Below are 18,630 nucleotides of genomic sequence, written 5' to 3' on the forward strand. Positions count from 1 at the left end.
GCTTTGGTGCTCAGCAAACCTTCCACAGCTCCCTCACCAACGGTCTTTGTTACCCAGAGAGCCACAAAGCACACACAGCAAATTACCTTTCTCTTGTTAGTTGTTTTGCCAGGGTTCCTGCATGCAGAGCAGAGCAAACTTCCCACGCCCTTGGTGCTACAAGATAGAGTCACACAAGAGTATTTTTCCAAGGATTTAAACTGCACAGCTGGGTCTTCAAGCAGCCTTGGCAATTACTGCTCTAAAGCAATGTCCATCAGAGAAGCTTTACCATGCTAGGTGCCTCCCCTTCCTGGGCAACTAAATCCTGCCCACAGTGCACCTGTAGCATTACTGCAGCAGGGGTCCATCTTTGCCTGCTTCCCCCCCCCATGGGCATCTCTCCCCTTCACAGACACTGAGTGAGGCAGCACTGGAGGGGGTGCAGGGTGAAGTGCCCCCAGTCCTGCCACCCACCAGTTTCACTTTAGGGACCTGTGAGGTCATAGGTTTCTCAGCAGTCACCAGCACATAGGAAATGTGAGAGAGTGGGAGGAGTGAGTGGGACAGCAGAAAGGAGGAAAGGAGGCAAAGACCCCATCAGTGATGAAGTCATGGTAAACCTGCTCCCCCCGTGCTGAAAAGGGACCTGCTGCACGGCAGACCCAGCAGAGAGGAAGCCAGCACTGCCTGCCTGCACCCAAACCACAGCATGACTTTCACCAGGGTGCTCCACGTCGCAGCTCTGTTCCTGATGCAAGGTAAGCCATGCATGCTGTCCTACCTAGGATCATAGAATTGTCAGGGTTGGAAGGGACCTCAAGCATCACCTAGCTCCAATCCCCCTGCTATGGGCAGGGACACCTCACACTAGAGCAGATTTCTCACAGCCACCTCCAGCCTGGCTGCAAAAACCTCCAGGGATGAGGCTTCTACCACCTCCCTGGGCAACCTTTTCCAGTCTCTCACCACCCTCATGGGGAAGAGCTTCCTAATATCCAACCTGAGTCTACCCATTTCTATTTTTGTTCCATTCCCCCTAGTCCTATCACTCCCTGACACCCTAAACCGTCCCTCCCCAGCTTTCTTGTAGCCCCCTTCAGATCCTGGAAGGCCACAATATCTCTATGATCTCCCCTTTGCAAGCAGCCCAGCTTGGAGAGCTTAATTCCCAGAGTTTCAGCAGCCCAAGTGCAAGCCAGCTTTGCTGGTGTTATTTTCATACTTTCACCCCATTTCCACAGCACACTGGTGCTCAACTCCAGTTTCTCCTGGAAATGCAGGAGCCATGAGAGCAGTTCACCTCCTAGCAGCTGGTGGCATGCCTGAGATGACAAAGCATTTGGAAATCAAAAGGTTGTCCCTAAAATCTGGGCAGCAGATCACTGCTTGCATTCCATGGCTTGGATATCTGTGTGTGCCTTGGTTCATGCGTGGTGTCAGAAGAAGCTAACAGGAGAAGTCAGAATAATTTAGAAAGCCCTTGAAAAGTACTTTGAAAATGAAAAGCACTTTAAAGGCTTAATCTCCTTACTCCTACTAGAGGATACAGCTTATACCTACTTTGCTAGTCTGTCTTGGATACACAGGAGTGTGAGAGAGATTCATGTTGGAGCATGGCAAATAGGGGAAGGTTTAAGTAAGGAAAGCAGCAACACAGCTGTCTACAGCTCAGGAGTCTGGCAGGCTTCACTCCCAGCCTTTGAGGATGGCATGCACACACCTGCCTGGTGTTGGACAATACAATAGTCTCTCTCTCCCTTCTTAAGGAATGCTGGAGCAGAAAGCAGGGCAGTGCCACTGCTGACACTTGGCTAATGCACTCACACAGAGGCCACTTCAAATCTCAGTGTCCGAGCAGCACAACTATGTGCTTAGGATCTCTTATTGCCATTGATTGTGCCTGGCAGAAGCCAGGTCCTAAGGGGCTGTCAGCTGTATTCTAGCTGAGCTAACACTTGCAGTGCCCTTCAGGCTTGCTCCCAATCAGCAGCTTTCACTCTGTCTGCAGCCTGCAACCCCTCAGCCCCCAGCACCAACACAGCCTTCTGCAGGATGAATTTGTACCTGCTGACAACTGCTAGCTGCTCTTGGCCCTCAGAATTAATTCAGACTTCCACTCACAGGTCTGCCACCAGAAGCCAAAACATAAATCATTAACCAGGATGTCTCTACAGGCTGCAGTGTGAGACCCCACCTGGAGTACTGTGTCCAGTTCTGGAGCCCCTATTACAAGAGGGATGTGGAGGTGCTGGAAGGTGTCCAGAGAAGGGCCACAAGGATGATCAGAGGGCTGGAGCACCTCTCCTATGAGGACAGACTGAAGGAGTTGGGGCTGTTCAGTCTGCAGAAGAGAAGGCTCACAGGTGACCTAATTGTGGCCTTCCAGTATCTGAAGGGGGCCTACAGGAAGGCTGGGGAAGGACTTCTCAGGATCTCAGGTAGTGATAGGACTAGGGGGAATGGAATGAAGCTGGAGGTGGGGAGATTCAGGCTGGATGTGAGGAGGAGGTTCTTCCCCATGAGAGTGGTGAAGCCCTGGAATGTGTTGTCCAGGGAGGTGGTCGAGGCCCCGTCCCTGGAGGTGTTTAAGAGCAGGCTGGATGAGGCTCTGGGCAGCCTGCTCTAGTGTGGGGTGTCCCTGTCCATGGTAGGGGGGTTGGAACTAGATGATCCTTGTGGTCCCTTCCAACCCTGAATGAAACTACGAAATGATGCACTGAGTGCATATCACCACCACGAGTTCTCTCTGCACCTTCTGATGTGCAGCCAGAGGCCCAACCATTCCTCTCCACCGCATCCTGCAATTTCTGGGAAGCAGTTGTTGCCTTTCCTTGCCAAGAGGTGGATATATCCCTGTACTTCATGCCAGGCATTTTTCCAGGTAGCTGTGCACCTGGGATCTGCAAGATACGAGGCACAGGAGCATCTCTCCCATGCCCCAGTGACCATACTGCGGTGTGTGTCACAGTGGCTTGAAGACCACAGCCACATCAAACTGTCCCCTACACAAGGAAAGAAATTTGACCCATGAATCATGGTCTGAATGAAGCCATGGTCTCTCATGGAAATTACCTTTAGGCTCTATTCTGAGGGTTGGGTTTTCCTGTTTTAGAAAAACAAGCAACACCCCCAGCTTCTCTCGTTGCTCCCACCTCAAAAGGTGTGACTTTGAAGACCCCACACTGTTGTTAGCAACAGGAAACAGTCACAATGCAAAAAGTGCAGAAGAGCCCCATGGAAAACCACAGTCAAGGCCCTCTCTGCATCTCCTGACATAGGTCTTCAGAAGTGGAAGCCATGCAAGGAGGTTTTGCTTTTCTAACAACCCTCTGTAAATGACCCCCACATAGCATGAGCCCTGAGAAGCCATCTGAAACCCTAGGAGATGAAGGTGGAATCAGAAGGAAACATAAGCTAAAGGTACTGATGTGCCATATCTGACAGTAAATCAGCCACAGCAGCTCTAAGTTCACAGACTGGGCTGGAAGGGACTCCAGAAGACAATTTTTCTCCATGGGAACACTCAGAACATTGGAACCACCTCACAAGGGAAGCAGTGGATTCCCTTACACTGGACAGTTTGAAGACTCAGCTTGACAGGACGCTCAGCCAGCTCATTTCAACTCCACTATTGCCTGAAAAGTTGGGCCTGATGATGCTTGGGGTCCCTTCCAACCTGGCATTCTGTGACTAAAATAATCTCATTTTTCAGAGCTGTGATTTGCACCACTTGCAAATCAGCTCCAGCACGGGGCCAGCTGCCACTCCAGCATGCAGCCAGCCACTGCTCCAGCATGCAGCCAGCCGCTGCTCCAGCATGCAGCCAGCCGCTGCTCCAGCATGCAGCCAGCCGCTGCTCCAGCATGCAGCCAGCCGCTGCTCCAGCATGCAGCCAATTCATGTCAGATTTCTAATACTTGGCTTTCCTTATTATTTTTTTTTCCCCCCTTCTCTGTCAGGGGATTTTCCAGGAGCTGGCAGTGAAGCTGTAACTCTACAGGAAGGAGAGGACCTAAACCTGAACTGCACCCTCAGCACCGACGACAGTTCTGCCCTGCAGTGGTTAAACCCTCACGGGTTTGTCATTTTTCTCAACAACCAGAGGGGTAAGTGTGAAAACTGAGCACAATACTTTCCACATGGAGCTGGAGGGTCACTCAGAAGTGGATTTCCCTTGCTCCCACCCATGGCCAGTCTGACTCAACCGCTCGAGGTGGTTTTACGTTCAGCTCCTTTCCGGCAGTAAGCTGCTGAAATGGAAACCCCCACAAGAGTGGTCTGACACTAGAGCTTTTAGCTGCAGTTACCACCAGCACCAAGAGATTAGCACAAAAAACTCACTCTTGCCTTACAAGAGACAGAGAAGAGGACATGCCTGAAAGCCCTGGGTGCTGCTCTGGCTCATCAGGGAATTTGATGTAGTGCATCAAGATGGAATGTGTAGAAAACAAGCAGTGACTCCTAATATGTGCTGGAAAGGCAACGTTACAGTTGTGTTGCCTTTCACTCTGTGGTGGGTTGAAATTTCCCTCTCAGCATTAACTTTGCCAGGTCAACTCAGTTGGAAGCAAATGGAAGCTGTATTTACAAGCAAAACTACAATCTACAATGGAGTGCAATGGATATGTGCAAAATACACAGGGGTGGTTTAGGCTCAAGGGGAGAAGAAAGTTCTTCCCAGAAAGAGAGATTGGCCATTGGGATGTGCTGCCCAGGGAGGTGGTGGAGTCACCATCCCTGGAGGTGTTCAGGAGGGGATTGGACGTGGCACTTGGTGCCATGGTCTAGTAGGCAAGAGGTGTTGGATGACAGGTTGGACTGGATGATCTCCGAGGTCTTTTCCAACCTTGTTGATTCTATGATTCAACAGCTCTGCAAGATGAGGACTGCACAGGGCCATTTTTTTTTGACTCTGAATCCCCACTGTGAATCTCTGTCACGCTGCTTCTCCAGCAAACCACTTGGTGAATCAGTTCCCTCCAGCCTCACTGTAGCTGAAAAGATGACAACTTAGCTACGAGCCTTACGTGATGCTGCTTGCAAAAATCCTTCAGTATTTAATCACTCCCACAAATTAAAATACTGTTATAATTTTCTCTATATTTTGACAAGACCTCAGCTTAAAACAAAATAATCAAAACCAAAAAGCTACCTGTTGAAATCCTCCCCCCCCCCCCCCCCCTTGATGTCTGGTACATATCCCCAGTTTCAGTTCAGCATAAGGGCAGGAGGTTACACTTTCTGTGCCGTGATTGTGGGAATAGCTCATGTGACTTGCTGGCCTCCTGACCCTGAGGACTCCCATGTGGTAGTCAGCAGGAGTGTCATGGTTATAAGCCCAGACAGCTGAAACCAGGTCAAGGAGGAGTGAAGCAAAAACCAGAAAGTCAGGACAGCAGAGCACAAACAGCCTAGGAGATGCTCTCTTTAAAATCATAGTGATTAGACAAGGACAGGAGAAGCAAACCAGGCAATACAGAAGCAGTTAATGAAGAGGTGCATCTTGGCCACAGTGTTCATTTATTTAATCACAAAATACACCCCAAGAGGGGAAGTGATTTCTTTCAAGGCCAAATAAAGCCTTGGGGAATGGGGAAGAGACAGGTCCTCAGTTCACACATTTGTTCCCTATGTTCAAAACTCTTATTGCTTTTCTGACCACAAATCATAGCCTCACACCCCAATGTTTGTTCATATTGATCCATCTAGACACTTAGAGAACCCAAATTGCTCTAATACCTGGGAACACAGGAATAGAATCCCCTTGAAAGTGAAAGCAAGAAAATAAACCCCTGTTATTCAACACACACTTCCTTCTTCAGTCCACTGCTGCCTCTGCACTAGCTCAGCACCAGCTAGGAAAGCTTTGTGCTAGAGCTGCTCCCTTACCTCAAGTGTTGATGAATTAAACAGATGCAATGATGAAAACTACCCTCATCCATTACTGCTTTGATTATCTGTCTTGCTCTTGTGAGCCAACATGTTTAGCATGCTGGGCTTTATTTTCTTTACAGCTCTAAGAGACCAGAGATACAATCTCCTCCATCATTCAACAGATGAATTATCCATCCTGCTGTCCAATATCACGGTGCAGGATGAAGGTGTATACAAATGCTTCTGCTATGGCACCCCATTTAAAAGCAAGAACAAGACTGTGGAGGTATTAGGTAAGTTTCTTCATCTGCTTTGTTCCAGAGGAGCAGAACAGAGCCAGCTCCTCAACTCCACAGCTGCATTTCTAGCACAACATAATCCTCTCTTAGCTCAGCCTCTCTAAGTAATGCTATGTATGCAGCCATCTATAAAGCCAAATAGCTGTAACTGATGCTGAATCTTACTGCTGCAGCTGCTCCTTCTCATCCTCTACTGGAAGTATCCCAAGACACAGAAAGAAGCATTACACTCTCTTGCTATACCCAAGGATGTAAACCACAGCCCCAGATTACCTGGCTGTTGGACAATGGGATAGAGCTCCCAGGTAAGTGTTGAAGGACCAAGGATTGATTACTAACAATTTCCTCTTACTAGCCCAGGGCTTTTTACAGGGACTTGTTGTGACAGGGCAAGAGGGGAGTCCCCATCCCTGGAAGTGTTCAAGAGGGGATTGGACATGGCACTTGGTACCATGGTCTAGTCATGAGGTCTGTGGTGACAGGTTGGACTCAATGATCTTTGAGGTCTCTTCCAACCTTGGTGATTCTGTGAAGGGATTGAAGCTTGAGGAGGGCAGATCTAGACTGGAGATTAGAAAGAAATTCTTTTCAGTGAGGGTGGAGAGACACTGGAACAGGTTGCCCAGGGAGGCTGTGGATGCCCCCTCCCTGGAGGTGTTCAAGGCCAGGTTGGATGAGGCCTTGAGCAACCTGGCCTGGTGGAAAGTGTCCCTACCCATGGCAGGGGGATTGGAGTTGGATGATCTTTAAGGTCCCTTCCAACCTAAACCATTCTGTGTTTAAAAATACTGGAGGCTGAAACACCTTCTGCAGTACATCAGCTGGGACCACCATTCATCCCCCACTCATTCAGTACAACTTGGCTCCCTGGTGCAGGTTTGGAGAATAGTCAGCACTGTATTCTAGTGTTTGTGCAAGGGAGAGACCTCATCTGTTTTGCCCATATCCAGAACACCACCACTTGGCACCAAACATCCCTTAAGAGTCCAGATTGAAATTCCACTGAAATAAAATGAAACCAAATCTCTGGGGGCAGTGTTTTCAAAACCCCAGCATGAAGTCAGCTAATAAATCCATTACAACTATTTCCACATTGTAACTGGTAGGCAGATTTCCCTCAGCTCACACACACACACACCAGCAGCTTTCCTCTCTCATGAATCTGTCAGAGCCAGGCAGCTCACCAGCAGAAGGAAAAGGAGAGCTCAGGAAACACAACTCACTCTGCCCTGTGAGGCTCTTCTTAGTCTGCAGGCATCTAGGTGGACAAGCAGGAGGAGGAACAGAGCCACCACATAGCTCAGTTTCACTTGTGCACTACATAAATAGCTGCTTTGAAGACCAGGTTCTAATAATAACCACCACCTTAGCAGCTGTAACTGTAGCACAGTGGAGAGGAAATCTCTACCAAAGTGTGAGGAAGATACCCAGAGATGCAAATATCTTTTCCTTCAATGCACTAACAAGCTCTTAATTGTATTTTGCATCATCAAGCAACATACTCAAGGCTTAGGCTGTAAGCTTCCTACCCCACCAAGGTGGCTTTCTTTTCTTTTTTAAACTAAGAGCTCAGGAAAACAGCAGAGAGGTATGCTGGGCAGAACAGAGCTAGAAATCAAGGCTAGAAAGAAAAAACAACCTCCTCTCTGCCAGATCCCCAGACATTAATGCAACTGTAGAAAGCCCTGAGCTTTAAAGGAGCTGCACTTCAGGAAAGCAGTATAGCTGGTAAGAGGCCACATGAAAGCCAGGGTAGAGAGCTGCCTATGATTGCTCTGGAGAAGTGGACAGGTCTTGGAAAAGCAGGTTCTGAACCACAGTGTGTGGGGGAAGAGCTGGGCTGTGTGTGTGGCTGTGAGGGTTGTGGGGCAGTGCCTGCTGCAAAGAGCTCAGGGGAGCAACGTGGCCAAGCATTTACATACACTGCTCCCTGTGGTCTTCTAGAAACAGGAGCTCCTTAAACGTGAAACAGCCTCACTTCTGGCCTGATAAAGCACAACTTCTGTAACAACACAGACGCTAACCACCTCTCCACTTACTTTAACATCAGAAAAATCCACTTTCCTACCTTTCCTCCTTGTCCTTGCTGCACTGTCCCAGCCAGCCATGAGAGGAGGTCCCAGCAGAGCTTCCAGCCCAGCACCAGGCTACCTAGAAATCGATTAACACCTGTGCTGCAATTACCTGGGATGAGGCTCAGATGTGGCTGGGCATCACGTGAGTTGCTGCTTTCACCTCACCCAGGCACACCTTGCATGGGGGCTTGAAAGGGGGAAAAGAACTGCCTTGGTGCACTGTTCCTCAAACTTTCTGCAAGTGCCTTTCCCCTTTGGAAGGTGACTGTCTCTGAGTAACACTGCCTTTCCTTCTCCCTCCATTCTCAGCTCTAATCACTTACTGCAAATATTTATACTAATCAGAAACTAGCTAATACATCTTAATTACTGGCAGCACCTCGGTTCCACCAGGGCTCAGCAGGGGCAAACCAGCTGTAATTACTGAGCTGTTGCTGGCAAAGATTATTTCCTTCCTAGCACAAAAAAAAAAAAACCCAAACCAAAAAACAAAACCAAAACCACTTTGAAATCCTTTTGAGCTCTTATGTGACCCTGCTGGAGATGAAAAGAGGGTTGAGAAATACTGATCTGTGTAACACAGCAAGTTATCTGTAAAGGCTAATTTGGAAATGAGGAGCTCCTCTCATTTAAGAAATGAGTGTTACCAAGGGTGACAGATGGAGGGAAAGCACCAGGCTGTTTCCAAAGCAGCTCTACACTACAAACAGACAATGGGAATGGAATGGAATGGAATGGAATGGAATGGAATGGAATGGAATGGAATGGAATGGAATGGAATGGAATAGAATAGAATAGAATAGAATAGAATAGAATAGAATAGAATAGAATAGGACCTTTGAGATCATCAAGTCCAACCTATCACTCAACACCATCTAATCAACAAAACCATGGCACTAAACACCCCATCCAGTCTCTTTAAACACTTCCAGTCTGCCACCATGGGTAAATATCTGGGGGGAAAAAAACCCAACCCAAACCTCCCTCTCCAGCGGAGTGCTTCAAACACCTCTCCTTGTGCCACGTGAAACACACCTTTTATTTTTCCCTGTCATGTAAGTGAGTAGAAGTCAGCATCACCTAGAGGAGCAGAGACTACACCAGACAAGTTACATTCTGCTCTCTGATTCATTGTGGCAAAGCAATTAATCTTTGTGGTTAACTTCTCCAGCTGCCAAGGGGGGAAAGGGATGATGGAGGACTTGTGCAGGGTACCATGGGGTTATATAAATGTTTATTTATTCCAGATTCAAGTATTGCACATCAATATTGATTTGTGCATGTTTGTCAGCATCCACACACATGGCACAACTTCTTTTTTGTGTTTGGGGTAACAAATCCACAGCTGTTAGGACACAAATTCCTTGCCCTTATGTATCACGCAGCATAATTGGACACAACCACTGCAGGGCTTGCAGCAATTGCAGGAGAGGGAATGGACTGAAGCTCAAAGAGGGTAGATTTAGACTGGATATTCTTGTCAGTGAGGGTGGTGAGACGCTGGAACAGGTTGCCCAGGGAGGGCCTGGATGCCCCCTCCCTGGAGGTGTTGAAAGCCAGGTTGCATGAAGCCTTGAGCAAACTGGTCTAGTGGGAAGTGTCCCTGCCTATGGCACCAGAGTTGAAACTAGATAATCTTTAAGGGTCCTTCCAACTCAAACCATTCTAGGCATCTACAAAGCAGAACTTTTCTAGATCTCAGCTGTGCTGCAAAACAGCAGGTGCCAAGCCCTGAGGCTCCCCCACTGCAGGCCATGCATGGCCCTGGCACACAGCAGAGGAATTTATTCCCTTTGGCAAGGACCAGAAGTAGACCTTTTGCATGGTGCTGCAGTGGAATTACCCCACACCAGTCATAAAACCAAGCAGAGGCTTTGGACTGAGCGCAGGAGGCGCAGCAAGGTCTGCACTTAGCTGCTGAGGAAGCAAACCTGACCTTGCTGCCTTTGGGCTCCCATTTACACAATGAAGCACTCCTGCACAGCAATCAGGTGCTGCTCTAGCACACCAAAGTGATGCAGATGGCGCCTGGGAGGCTTTTCATTGAATTGCTCTTGACTAGAAAGCACTTAAATGTTTCCTTCCAACGGGTGTATAGGTGACACTAAGCACAAGTTAGAAGCTGATGGGAAGAAATGGACCACAACCAGCACCCTGAGAGTCCTGGCCTATGGGCCCAATTCCACAGCCAGCTGCATCGTTCGCCACCCAGCACTGAGAGAAGAGAAGCTGATGTCATCTTTCCAGTTTAGGACAGGTACTGCAGGCTCAATCAATGTTCCTGGAGGTGCTTGGATGAGGCACTTAGAGCCATGGGCTGGTTGATTATTTAGGGTTGGGTGATCAGTTGGACTTGATGACCTTGGAGGTCTCTTCCAGCCTGGCTGATTGTGTGATTCTGTGATACTGCCTTACATCTAGAATCTATTTTAAATGACAGGGCTCTCTGGGGCAAAAGAACAACTCCAACTTAAGATTTGGAGGCTTTTTCCTGCTTCCTACCTACCTTAAAATCTGTTAAACATTAAACCACAGCAGCCCAGGGAGGTTAGCTCCCCGTTGTTACTGCTAGAATTCAGGTGATGCTTGCCCTAAAGCTTTAAGGATAACTCCAATAAGGATAACTTCTGTTGTCAGAAGCTGTGTGCTTGCTGCCTTCTGTGCACTAGACTTGGAAAAGCCAGCAGGGTGTAAAGATTGTCAATTAACACTGAAGCTGCCTGTCTAATAATTCTCAGAGTAAACTTTGCCTCCCACCTCATCTTTAGAATGGATCTAACCATTCAGATTTGATTCTGCCTTAGATTGCTAGATTCAACAAATGCTCCTAAAGAGCTCTGAAAGGTGCATTGCTGTTGGGTTTTGGCTTTTTTTTCAGTGACAAAACCAAATCCTGCATCAGCTGCACCAGAGGTGGACACACACGTCCCTGAGACTGAGCAACCTCCAGGTAGGCATTCATTGCTTGGTGTCTTTTTAATTGATGCACAGACAGGCAGAGCAGTGTTTCAACCAGTTGCCATCAGCACTGAGGGACGTTTTGCACAGCCTATTTTGTTTTCCCAGTGACCACACCAGTGCCAGATCTCAAGAGCAACACAACCTCCACTCCAAGCTACCCACAGACTACTGGTAAGGTTTTACTTCATTTCCACCCCCTCCAGCCCCCATCATTTCATAGCACTAAATAGAGTTGGAGGGCAGGGAAGCTGAAGGTGGGGGAGAGGACTGTAGGGTCTACCCACTGATCAGAGCAGCCAAACAGGAACAGGTTTCAAGGATCAGTTCAATAGCAAAGTGTCCCTGCTGATTTTTGTCCTGTGTTTGGGGGGGGATTTCCTTTAGGATCTGACCAACCAACCATCCCTTCTGCAGCACCAGATGATCCAGTAGTTGCCAGCTCAGCACTGACACCCACCCAGCAAAACCTCCAAGCTGATTTCACATCTGCATGTAAGTTTGGTCTTAGTTACAGGAATTGACCAAGCCACTGAGAACAGCATTACAAGCCCACACACATAACATAAAGCACAGCATTTCTAGCTTGTGTGAGGAGCCCTCGGTTTTACAGCTGGGAAAGCAGACAAGATCTCTTTTTAAATGCAGAACGACATCAGCAGTAGCTGCGTGGCAGGAGGCCAGGCTGGGATTTCTCTGGATGGTTGCACTAGGTGGCACTGCACAACAACAGTTAATCTGTGCATGCAGCAGCCTCCAGCTTGCAGTTCTTCCAACGGAGGAGTCATTTCCAGCAGGAGAATTCAGAGTTCCACTATCCAAATCGGTTGGACCAAACCCCACCAAGTTGGTCACATGCACCTGCTGAACGTGACAGGCCCTGCAGTGAAAAAAATCAGTTGGCTGTCTCAGAAATACATAGAAACACAGAATCAGAAGCATAGAATTGTCTGGGTTGGAAAAAAACCTCCAAGACCAATCACCAGCTTAACACCACCATGAGCATTAAACCATGGCCCAGAGTGCCATGTCCACTCATTTCTTGAACACTTCCAGGGACAGAGAATCCACCACCTTCCTGGGCAGCCTGTTCCCATCCCTGACCAATTTTTTCCTGGCCCAACTTCAAGCCATTTCTTCTTCTTCTATCATCTGATACTAGGGAGAAGAGACCAATCCCCACCTCAGTGCAACCTCCTTTCCGTGGAGAGAAATGAGGTCTCCTGTGAGCCTCCTCTTCCCCACACTAAACACTACCCAGTTCCCTCAGCTGCTCCTCATAAGACTTCTTTCCTAGACACTTCACCAGCTTTGTTGCCCTGGAATCCTAGAATTATTTAGGCTGGAAAAGCCCTTTAAGATCACCATGCTGCATCAGTGATTACAAATGCCACAGGATGGCTACAACCCAATAAAGAGTTCACATCTACAGTGATGAACATATAAGGAAAGGGAGCCTGAATCTTTGACAGGACTTTCACTAGGTGTGCTTGGATAAAGAAGACAATCTCTTCTGACTGTCAAGTTTTGGTAGGCACAGTGCTCATTATCATTTTAGTGTTATGCATCAGTGTTAACTCTACAAGGATATGTTGTCTGTGTGCATAAGAAACTCAGAGCTCACCTCTCCCTGTTTGCACAGGGCCTGAGGTAACACCACCTGCAGCAGGAAAGGAAGGACTGGCTGGTTCATCAACTTATCATGTCCCCAACGGTATGACCTCACATCATCAGACAAGGGTGGCAGAGGCAGGGATGGGAACTGGGTGACCACACCACTCTGACCTATGAAGGCAGCAAAAGAGTGCAGAAAAACCCTCTGCATTTCTTAAGCTTCACTTTTCCCTTCAGACAAATGCTATTCTCCTTTCCATTCTTCCAGGGACTGAAGCAGCATTCAACGGCAATGTCACAGAAGAGGAACTTTCCAAGACAGAAGCTCCACTCCCAAGTGAAAATGTGACTGTGATTTCCATCACCTTTGGTATGACAGCTTCTAAACATTTCTTACACTAAGCTGGTCCTCCCTGGCCACATGTCCACCCCCAAACCGTTTGTCAGGGTAATGCTGGTTTGCTGGCTTGGAGAGAGACCACAGAAACACAAGCATTTTCATCACCTAGAAGAAAGCCAGATGTTACTGTTTGTGAGGCCCAAGCACTGATTTCTGCACAAGCAAGAAATGCTGTGGTTTATGTTACATGATTATTTAGTCTGTGATTAAGTCAAATAGTATCATATCATAGTATCATTCAGGGTTGGAAGGGACCACAAGGATCATCTAGTTCCAACCCCCCTGCCATGGGCAGGGACACCCCACACTAGATCAGCCTGGCCAGAGCCTCATCCAGCCTGCCCTTAAACACCTTCAGGGACGGGGCCTCGACCACCTCCCTGGACAATCCATTCCAGGGCTTCACCACTCTCATGGGGAAGAACTTCCTCCTCACATCCAGCCTGAATCTCCCCACCTCCAGCTTCATTCCATTCTCCCTAGTCCTATCACTACCTGAGATGTCCTTCCCCAGCCTTCCTGTAGGCCCCCTTCAGATACTGGAAGGCCACAATTAGGTCACCTTGGAGCCTTCTCTTCTGCAGACTGAACAGCCCCAACTCCTTCAGTCTGTCCTCATAGGAGAGGTGGTCCAGCCCTCTGATCATCCTTGTGGCCCTTCTCTGGACATGTTCCAGCACCTCCACATCCCTCTTGTAATAGGGGCTCCAGAACTGGACACAGTACTCCAGGTGGGGTCTCCCCAGGGCTGACTTCTGCTCTCTCACCATCTTCACCTTCCCTGGTCCAGGATATGTCCTTCTACCAAAGACTCATGGGAACCTATTTAACAGCACAAACATACATCTGCCTCTTTTACAGAGGAAGATCTGAAATCTGAAGGCATCAAAAAGAAGGAGAAGAATCTCTTGCTGCCCATCTTGGTGGCTGCTCTGATTTTTGCACTGCTTATCATTGTCCTGCTTTTTATGAGGAAGCTGAAAAAAGCTCATGGAGTGTGGAAGAGAGGTGAGTGACAGCATCAGCAGCACTTGCTGGGTTGGGCTGTGTTCAGAGGGAGAGCTGAGGAGCCTGTTAAACAGAGACAAGACACAGCTCCTGCAGCCTCTGGTTAAATGTCCCTCTCCTGTAAACAGTGACTTTGACTTGGGGCAAACTGTTTAAGAGCCCTTGTAACTGAGATGCCACAAAAGCCATGAAATGATCACTTTAAGCACATCTCTTAGATGGTCACGATGGTTGAACCCTCACTTTATAACTCTTCTCTCAGCATTTTTATGCTGAAGGCAGAGAGTGAGGAATGGCCATGGAAAAACGCTCATCATCTTAATCACATTTGCTTTCTGCACAGAAAATGATGTCTCAGAGCAGACACTGGAGAGCTACAAATCCAGATCTAACGAAGACTGCCCAGGCCAAGAGAAGAACGGACACGGTAAAAAGCTTTAACCAACAGAAACCAATTCCTGGTAGAGCATTGCTGCTGCTCACAGCAGAAGACTGCAGTCGAGCCTGCTTTGCAAATTGCATGGTTTAAACTGTGAACATTCTAAGCCCAGCCCTTCATACAAGGAGGACCCCCAGAGATATTATAGCTTCAGCAGGGGTGATGTGAAACTACAAAATTAAAACCTTAGCTTCAGTAAGGTTAGCTAGGATAGGTTAGTTAAACTGGATAATAGATAGGCTGATAGGTTAGACTGGGTTATCACAATGGGTTTATATATAGCTTCCAAATCTAATGTACTGAAACACTATGCATGACATGTAGTGGGAATACTACCATCCTGAATGGCTCTAAGCTGGTTTCACCACCACCAAAACACCCAAGCTTTGTCAGTCCTGTCCCCAGCCTGTGACTGGCTCCTCAGCTAGGGTGTTTCTGCTCCACACTTGGACTTTTGTCTAGACCAAGGTATCTTTTGGCAGGTGGATAAGCCCGTGTGGCAAAACATGAGGGAACTTTGCCAGTGTCTTTCCACATGAGTTGCTTGCAGCACCTGAACTGCTTTAAAAGGGAAAGTGGCTCATAATTAGTCCTAGAATGTTTTTCAAACCTTTTCTCCCTTTTCAAGTACTTCTAACTACAAAATATTTCAAGCATGCAGGTACCCCCTCCTCTTTTCCAAACTCACCAACCAATGTGTGTTCATCTTTCAGCTGTCAGTCAGAAGCCCAGCATGCAGTACGTGACAGAAGGCTGCATGGAAACAACCCAGAAGCCTCCAAGAGACAAAAACATTGCAACAAGAGAGAAACTGTTTGAATGTGGAAAGGAAACAGATTTATAGCAATGGCAAACCTGTGCAACCTGCAGAAACACCACTGGGTCCTGATAGTCACATTACAGTGTTCTGATCTTAATGTGGCTTCAAGGGGCAGAAGTACAAACAGCTACCCTCAAAGCTTCCATTTCAATGGTGGGACAGGCAGATGGGCTTGGTGCTCCTAGAAAACCATTAGTCATGAGCACATTGATTTACCTGTAACTATTAGTAATGAACACACTGACTTACCTGCAATCCTCAAAGGACTTCATTAAGCACTGCCAGAAATAGAGCTCATCAATCCCATCTCAGGTCCTATCAGCAATTAAGGTCCTGTCAAGGGAACACACAATTAGCTCCAAGGACCACAGGCTAGGAAGATATCATGCAATGCTTCAGCTACCTCCTCTGCAAGCATGGGACTGAGCGGGAAACCCCAGGAGGTGCAAACCAGCTGGGACTTGTATTATCTCTGTGAATCAAAACTGGACATCCAAGCATCCTGACATCCAAACTGTCATTAAAACCCCTAAAACCTGTTCCCTCTTTGCTAAGACTTCTGCCTCAGCTGCTCACCTGTGCAATGACAACATCACACCGTGCTGTGCAAGACTGCATCAGTCTGCAAGGGGCTCTGAACCCAAAACCTTTGGGTGCTATGGTTGTGCAGCTTCCCAAATCACCTGAGCTTCCAGGGCTGTTTCCAAGAGTGTGGAAGTCTTCAAACAAGGGGTTGGCAAACATGAGGATGCATGCTGTGACATGCATGATGTGGCATGATGCATGGTGTAATAATGACCCTAAGTAAAGTTGGATGATGGTTGGACCTGATGGTCTTGAAAGTCTTTCCCAGACACAGGGATCCTGTGATTCTGGGACACATGGGACTACTCAACTACTCAATAAAGTCACTAGGGAGAATTGCCGAGGCTTTCCACCTGCAAAGCCCTGCCTTGAAGTCCTGGGGAAGGTTTCTTTTAGGAACGGAATTCCTAAAGCACAGGAAATTTACATGACAGCAGAAAGCTTTGCTTGCTTTCCTCATTAGAGCTTATCATAGAACCCACAAGGTTGGAAAAGACCTCAAAGATCATCAAGTCCAACCTGTCACCCAACACCTCAGGACTACTAGACCATGGCACCAAGTGCCACATCCAATCCCCTCTTGAACACCTCCAGGGATGGGGACTCCACCACCTCCCTAGGCAGCACATTCCAATGGCTAACAGCTCTCTCTATAAAGAACTTTCTCCTCACCTCGAGACTAAACTTCCCCTGGTGCAGCTTGAGACTGTGTCCTCTTGTTCTGGTGCTGGGTGCCTGGGAGAAGAGACCAACCCCCTCTTGGCTACAACTTCCCTTCAGGTAGTTGTAGAGAGCAAGAAGGTCTCCCCTGAGCCTCCTCTTCTCCAGGCTAAACAACCCCAGCTCCCTCAGAAGGCTTGTGTTCCAGACCCCTGCCCAGCCTCATTGCCCTTCTCTGGACACATTCAAGAGTCTCAATGTCCTTCTTAAATTGAGGGGCCCAGAACTGGACACAGTACTCAAGGTGTGGCTGAGCACAGGGCACAATGACTTCCCTGCTCCTGCTGGCCACATTATTCTTGATCCAGGCCAGGATGCCATTGGCCTTCTTGGCCACCTGGGCACACTGCTGGCTCATGTTCAGCCAGCTGTCAATCAGTACACCCCCAGGTCCCTTCCTGTTTGGCTGCTCTCCAGCCACTCCAACCCCAGCCTGTAGCACTGCATGGGGTTGTTGTGGCCAAAGTGCAGCACCTGGCACTTGGACTTGTTGAATGACGTCCTGTTGGACTCTGCCCATCTGTCCAGCCTGCCAAGATCCCTCTGCAGAGCTCTCCAACCCTCTAACAGATCAACACCTGCTCCCAACTTGGTGTCATCTGCAAATTTACTGATGACTGAATCAATCCCCTCATCCAGATCATCACTAAAGATTTTGAATGGGATGGGGCCCAGCACTGATCCCTGGGGGACACCTGGTGTTAAATGCTTTGCTGAAGTCCAGATAGACTACATCCACAGCCTGCCCCACATCCACCAGGCAGTCACCTAGGCATAGAAGGAGATCAGCTTAGAGAGGCAGGATCTGCCCTTCCTAAATCCATGTTACTGTTGCAGAAGCAAGAAACAGAGATTATTACTTCTCAGTAGAAGTAAGAAAACTGCTGAAAGCTGCTTTTGTACTAGCGAATTAACAAACTCCCGCTGGGCATCACGACCTTTTCCAAGGGGGAAGAGTTCGCTGCAGCCCGGCACGGCCGGTACCACTCTCCCCGAGGGGAGAGGCGGCGGCTTCCCCCGCGCCGCCGCGGCTCTTGGTACAGCGGCGTCCTCCGCTGCTGCCATGGCGACCAGCCGGGGCTGGGCACGGGGCCGAGCCGGGATCGCCCAAGGTGAGAGCGTTGGGGTGAGGGCAGCCGGGGGCGCGGCGAGGCCTTTGGCGGGGCTGCAGATCTGGCTCAGCTCGGGGAGCTGCCGAGTTGTGTCCGGGATGGAGAGAGGCTCCGGGATCAGGGCTTGCAGCGGAGCCTCCCCTCCCTGCTTGGAGGCAGCGGGGTCTGGCAGGGGGCTGCTGGCTGGCCGGGGCACTGCTGGCTGGCAGGGGGCTGCTGGCTGGCCGGGGGCTGCTGGCTGGCAGGGGGCTGCTGGCCGGCAGGGGGCTGCTGACCGGCCGGGGCGCTGCTGGCTGGCCGGGGGCTGCTGGCTGGCAGGGGACTGCTGGCTGGCCGGGGGCTGCTGGCTGGCCGGGGCGCTGCTGACCGGCCGGGGCGCTGCTGGCTGGCCGGGGGCTGCTGGCTGGCAGGGCGCTGCTGGCTGGCTGGGGCGCTGCTGGCTGGCTGGGGGCTGCTGGCTGGCCGGGGCGCTGCTGGCTGGCCAGGGCGCTGCTGGCTGGCAGGGGGCTGCTGGCTGGCTGGGGGCTGCTGGCTGGCCGGGGGGCTGCTGGCTGGCCGGGGCGCTGGTGGCTGGCTGGGGCGCTGCTGGCTGGCTGGGGGCTGCTGACCGGCCGGGGGCTGCTGACCTCAGGCAGTTTCCAGCGAAAGTTTCATGCCGATGCCAGGCGTTCCTCTGGACCGGCCACGGCAGCAGCGGCCAGAAGCATCCTCTCGGTTGCAAAAGGAGTTCCGAAGGGTAAACTG

General features: G+C 49.4%; 2 protein-coding genes across 2 annotated transcripts in view; both read left to right on the forward strand.

Moving 5' to 3' along the window:
* Window positions 1-18,630, forward strand: part of UBASH3B (ubiquitin associated and SH3 domain containing B) — a 278,462-nt gene that overhangs the window by 90,420 nt on the left and 169,412 nt on the right. The window lies entirely within an intron of this gene.
* Window positions 604-16,278, forward strand: CRTAM (cytotoxic and regulatory T cell molecule). The gene is made up of 12 exons (XM_068159911.1): window positions 604-740; window positions 3,942-4,088; window positions 5,997-6,149; window positions 6,329-6,460; window positions 10,329-10,487; window positions 11,109-11,180; window positions 11,297-11,362; window positions 11,576-11,683; window positions 13,071-13,172; window positions 14,064-14,210; window positions 14,554-14,637; window positions 15,363-16,278. The coding sequence occupies exons 1-12, from the start codon at window positions 692-694 to the stop codon at window positions 15,491-15,493; spliced, it is 1,350 nt and encodes a 449-aa protein (XP_068016012.1). The 5' UTR covers window positions 604-691; the 3' UTR covers window positions 15,494-16,278.

The sequence above is a fragment of the Melanerpes formicivorus genome, unplaced genomic scaffold (genome assembly GCF_026170545.1).
Source record: "Melanerpes formicivorus ecotype bairdi unplaced genomic scaffold, bMelFor1.0.p_v2 SCAF_47, whole genome shotgun sequence".
Taxonomy (NCBI): Eukaryota; Metazoa; Chordata; class Aves; order Piciformes; family Picidae; genus Melanerpes; species Melanerpes formicivorus.

What these genes read in the sequence shown, in the direction of transcription:
- CRTAM (XM_068159911.1), top strand. Translation starts at nt 692, where the DNA reads ATGACTTTCACCAGGGTGCTCCACGTCGCAGCTCTGTTCCTGATGCAA. An exon ending in TTTTCTCAACAACCAGAGGG is followed by an intron (nt 4,089 to 5,996) that starts GTAAGTGTGAAA and finishes TTTTCTTTACAG; the next exon opens with CTCTAAGAGACCAGAGATAC. An exon ending in ATCTTTCCAGTTTAGGACAG is followed by an intron (nt 10,488 to 11,108) that starts GTACTGCAGGCT and finishes CTTTTTTTTCAG; the next exon opens with TGACAAAACCAAATCCTGCA.